Source organism: Bidens hawaiensis, unplaced genomic scaffold (assembly GCF_021521415.1).
Source record: "Bidens hawaiensis isolate Kalapana, Puna unplaced genomic scaffold, B.hawaiensis_p1.1 tig00044267_1, whole genome shotgun sequence".
NCBI lineage: Eukaryota > Viridiplantae > Streptophyta > Magnoliopsida > Asterales > Asteraceae > Bidens > Bidens hawaiensis.
The window spans coordinates 25,156-28,815 of NW_027497869.1; the positions used below are offsets into that span (position 1 = coordinate 25,156).

Here is a 3,660-nt window from a genome sequence, read left to right on the forward strand (position 1 = left end):
CATTCAACAATTTTTTTCATTCAACATACTGAAAAATAAAATAAAAATACTAAAATACACATGATACTAATTACATTAGTTATGATATTCTGATGTTCCTTTTTCACCAACTAATTTGGCAACAATTCTCAACTTCTAATTAATTAGGTTTTCCATGACAATACGTAACCGTCATGAAAATGAATAATTGGTTAATTTGTAGCTGGTCAGAGCAGGACCAATGCTTTTGGCACACATTAACGATTATGTGGTGGATCTTGAAGCTCAGAGCGCCGTAGGGCATTCAGTATGTACACAATAGGCTTTCAAACTTATAACTACGAATGTCAATGTCTATATAGCAATTGCCATCATACAGACGAAAATCCAGCATGCTAAATGTTGTTGGTGACCCATTCCTTCTCTCTGTAACATTAATAACAATATTTGATTAAAAAGCCACCGATGAGACGTGTATGTTGAACATATGTAATATATTGAACAACTAGGACGAATCACTATATCAAGAAAGTTTGATTATAAAACTATGACGTGTGACGTGTCAAATGTATATAATTTGTATAGTAGGTGCACATATGGGCTCACATGCATACCATTCTATAGAGCACCAACAAAAGCACAAAGCGTAAAGTATGACACCCTTAAAAAAATAAATAGTAGCTAGTATTGTACTAGTGAAAATATAATATATATTTAATCAATTTGTTTTCAATTACTTTGTAATTATAATTTTAAAACTAGTTATGTATTTATGAAATATTATATAAGCGGATATTTCAGATGAGATCTACTAACCTTTACATTAATTAATTTTATCTAGCTTCTTGCTAGTTTGTGAATAAAATCTTTTGTTGGTCTTTCAAAAAAAACCTTTACATTAATTGATATTCAACGTGTTTGTTTTCTTATATTTTAATCATCAAATTATATATACATAAAGCCACAATCAAGATTATTCAATTAATTATATATAATCAAATTAAGTGATTATATGACATCTCAATTTCCTATTCAATTTAGATTATTCAATCGCTTAAAACTTTTTTCCTGAACGACTAACGAATAAAGTCTTGATATATGAGGTAACTCAATGACAAAATACACCCTTATATGCCTATAATCACAGACAACGTTGAATAACCGAAGTCTACCATCTCCTGTTCCAGTTATAATTTAACCAAATGTAAACCTTTTTTTTCTCATTGGGAACATTATTTATTTTCTCAATAGAAATAATTAACTCAATAGGTACACCACCTTTGCATGATAATTTAACACTTGATACTAGTAAGTAATATATATGTAAAGTGTGTGAGAATATCATAAGTACATCAAAAGTACTTACCTTGGTAGCCATGGAAGTAAGCGAGATCGATGCCGAAGGCGTTGTACTCGTCGATAAAGCCGCCAACCCAACATTATAAACCATCGTTCCATCGGGCTTATAAAACCCGTAGTTCCTCTCAGACGTCGGGCCAGGCTTCATATCCTCGTTAAACAACGCAAACACGTAAACCTCGAGCCTCATTTTCGGCCTCAACGGTGTCCCTTCACCACTCATCTGTCTTTTCAACAAATTCTTATTATAAACAGCCGCATTTTGCGGTGTTGCACCAACTTCATTCGGGTCCCCTTTAGACGGCCAACCCGTCTCAGAGACCCGAACTTCAATCCCACCAAACCCTAACTGCGCCATGGCAAATATAACCGCGTCAACTTGAGCGTATAACATATTGTCATAATGCATATTAGTATGTGGATCGATCATGCCCGAATTAGGGTTGAAAAGAGCATAATCTAGGGATATTTTATCAGGGCTATCTTTATAAGCAAAATAAGGGTATGCATTGATCCAAAATGGCGATTTTGTCGTCGAAAGAAACTGTAACAATTGTGTCATTATCGTTGTGAGCTCGGGCACGAACATACCTTCGGATGGTGGATATGAGTTAGCAAGAACCGCTAGTGACGAAGGTGTGGACACTTGTATATGTTGTTGTAACCCTAATTGAGTCAATGCTTGTTGTATGCTAACCATGGCTGGAACCAAATTATCCACCAGTGACATATCATCTCCTGTGAAAACTTCATTTCCGACCGCGATTCCAGTGATTTTAGTTGCTGGAAAGTAGGGTTTTATACGCGTTGTTACCCATTGTAAAGCTTGTTGAGGGTCCATTAATGTTGCTAGCATATTGTTCTCCACTGTCACAATAATTTCCACACCAGAACCCGCAAATGCGGTTAAGATGTCCGGATTTGTATCGTAGATTCGAGTTTTTGTGACCTTTAGTGATTTTAGAAGCTGGAGAACTTTGCTCGGTGGTGGCAAATCGTTTCCGACTTGGCCATAGTTGATGCCAAGTGATTCAACGAATCCAACCTCTACAAAAAAATTTTGAAAAGTTATAAAAAGCATGCAAAACAACCATGAATTCAATGGAAAGTAGTAATTATTCATGTATATCAATGAGGAACGATTCCGTTGTAAAATTGTTGGTAACTTGGTACCAAACTAGTATCCGTCGGTGATATTCTGTCAGAAATCTTGTTTTGAGTACTTTGATTTCTGATGGAAAACCGTGGATTACTACATCGACAAAAGCCAAGATGGAATCTTGTCATAAATTATATTTCAGTTACTGACGGATTACTGACAGGTTTTCGTAGGCTAAACTGCCAAAAATCTAGAGGGGGGAATTTCTTTTTACAATTTTACGATACTCCTTTGTTTAGTAGTAATATATAAAGTTATAACCGATCATAATAATTTGGTTAGATCAATTATAAGGAACAGAATCAATGATTGCTACCATTATGAGCTATGATTAGTGAATCCCATGCATGAAAACTAAACAAACCTGATAAAGAAAGAATAATTCCAAGAACACATTGCACAATGAAAGCTGTTCTAAGACAAAGTTCCATATTGTTTAGAGAGATGAAAAAGATTTAGAAAGAGAAAAGGGTGCTTGAATATATATGAATATTTGGTTTTTGGTAGTAGGAATTCGTTACTTTACTTGTTAGAAATTGAAGGGTGATGAAGAGTTTGAGAGAGTTGCCTTGAACTTGAGTTTGGGGGGCTCTCTTTCCTCTTTAAGTATTCGTCCAAAAAGACAAGCTTCCAAAGTTTTTGGTGCATTGTCAAATATACCCTCCTCTCTTTCTTCACATAAAAGGAATCGAAAATTTTCATATAAGTTGGTAAAGTTATTTAGTTACATATAAATATTTAATATGTTATTTCAAAAGAGTGAAATGAATCCAACTAATGGATCAAGTAAAAGCTACAGTACAAAAGATACATTTGGATTGAAAACTTACTTGAGAAGAAACATTATGTTTTCTTGTGTAAAAGAATTATTTTTAGAATTGTTTTTTTATACTCTAGATCTAGTGATATATATTTACAATTAACTGGATCCAGCAGACACAATGATAAGTATCCTAATTCCTAATAAATCTCAAAAAATAAATAAATATAATTTATCTTTTAACTTTAGCAACATCTCTACGATTAACGCCATCATTATGTTTTCTCTTTTCTCGATTATCTTTATCATCGCTTCATTCTGCCCCTTAATTTTGATTTGTTCCACTTAAGTCTTGGATACGAAGTGACGTTCGTCTTTGGTCCACAAACCCATTCATGATCGA

At 34.0% G+C, this 3,660-nt stretch overlaps 1 protein-coding gene across 1 annotated transcript; it reads right to left on the reverse strand.

Annotated features, from left to right (window-relative positions):
- Window positions 1-210: 210 nt before the first annotated feature.
- Window positions 211-3,268, reverse strand: LOC143594866 (glucan endo-1,3-beta-glucosidase 11-like). Its single transcript, XM_077074067.1, has 3 exons — window positions 2,862-3,268; window positions 1,342-2,385; window positions 211-398 (listed from the first exon to the last, which is right to left on the reverse strand). Exons 1-3 carry the CDS (start codon window positions 2,926-2,928, stop codon window positions 334-336), a joined length of 1,176 nt encoding a protein of 391 aa, XP_076930182.1. The 5' UTR covers window positions 2,929-3,268; the 3' UTR covers window positions 211-333.
- Window positions 3,269-3,660: the final 392 nt, after the last annotated feature.

Coding starts and splice junctions, on each gene's coding strand:
- LOC143594866 (XM_077074067.1), bottom strand. CDS start 2,928: ATGGAACTTTGTCTTAGAACAGCTTTCATTGTGCAATGTGTTCTTGGA. Junction 2,386..2,861: donor AATTATTCTTTCTTTATCAG/GTTTGTTTAGTT, acceptor ATTTTTTTGTAG/AGGTTGGATTCGTTGAATCA. Junction 399..1,341: donor TTCCATGGCTACCAAGGTAA/GTACTTTTGATG, acceptor TACAGAGAGAAG/GAATGGGTCACCAACAACAT.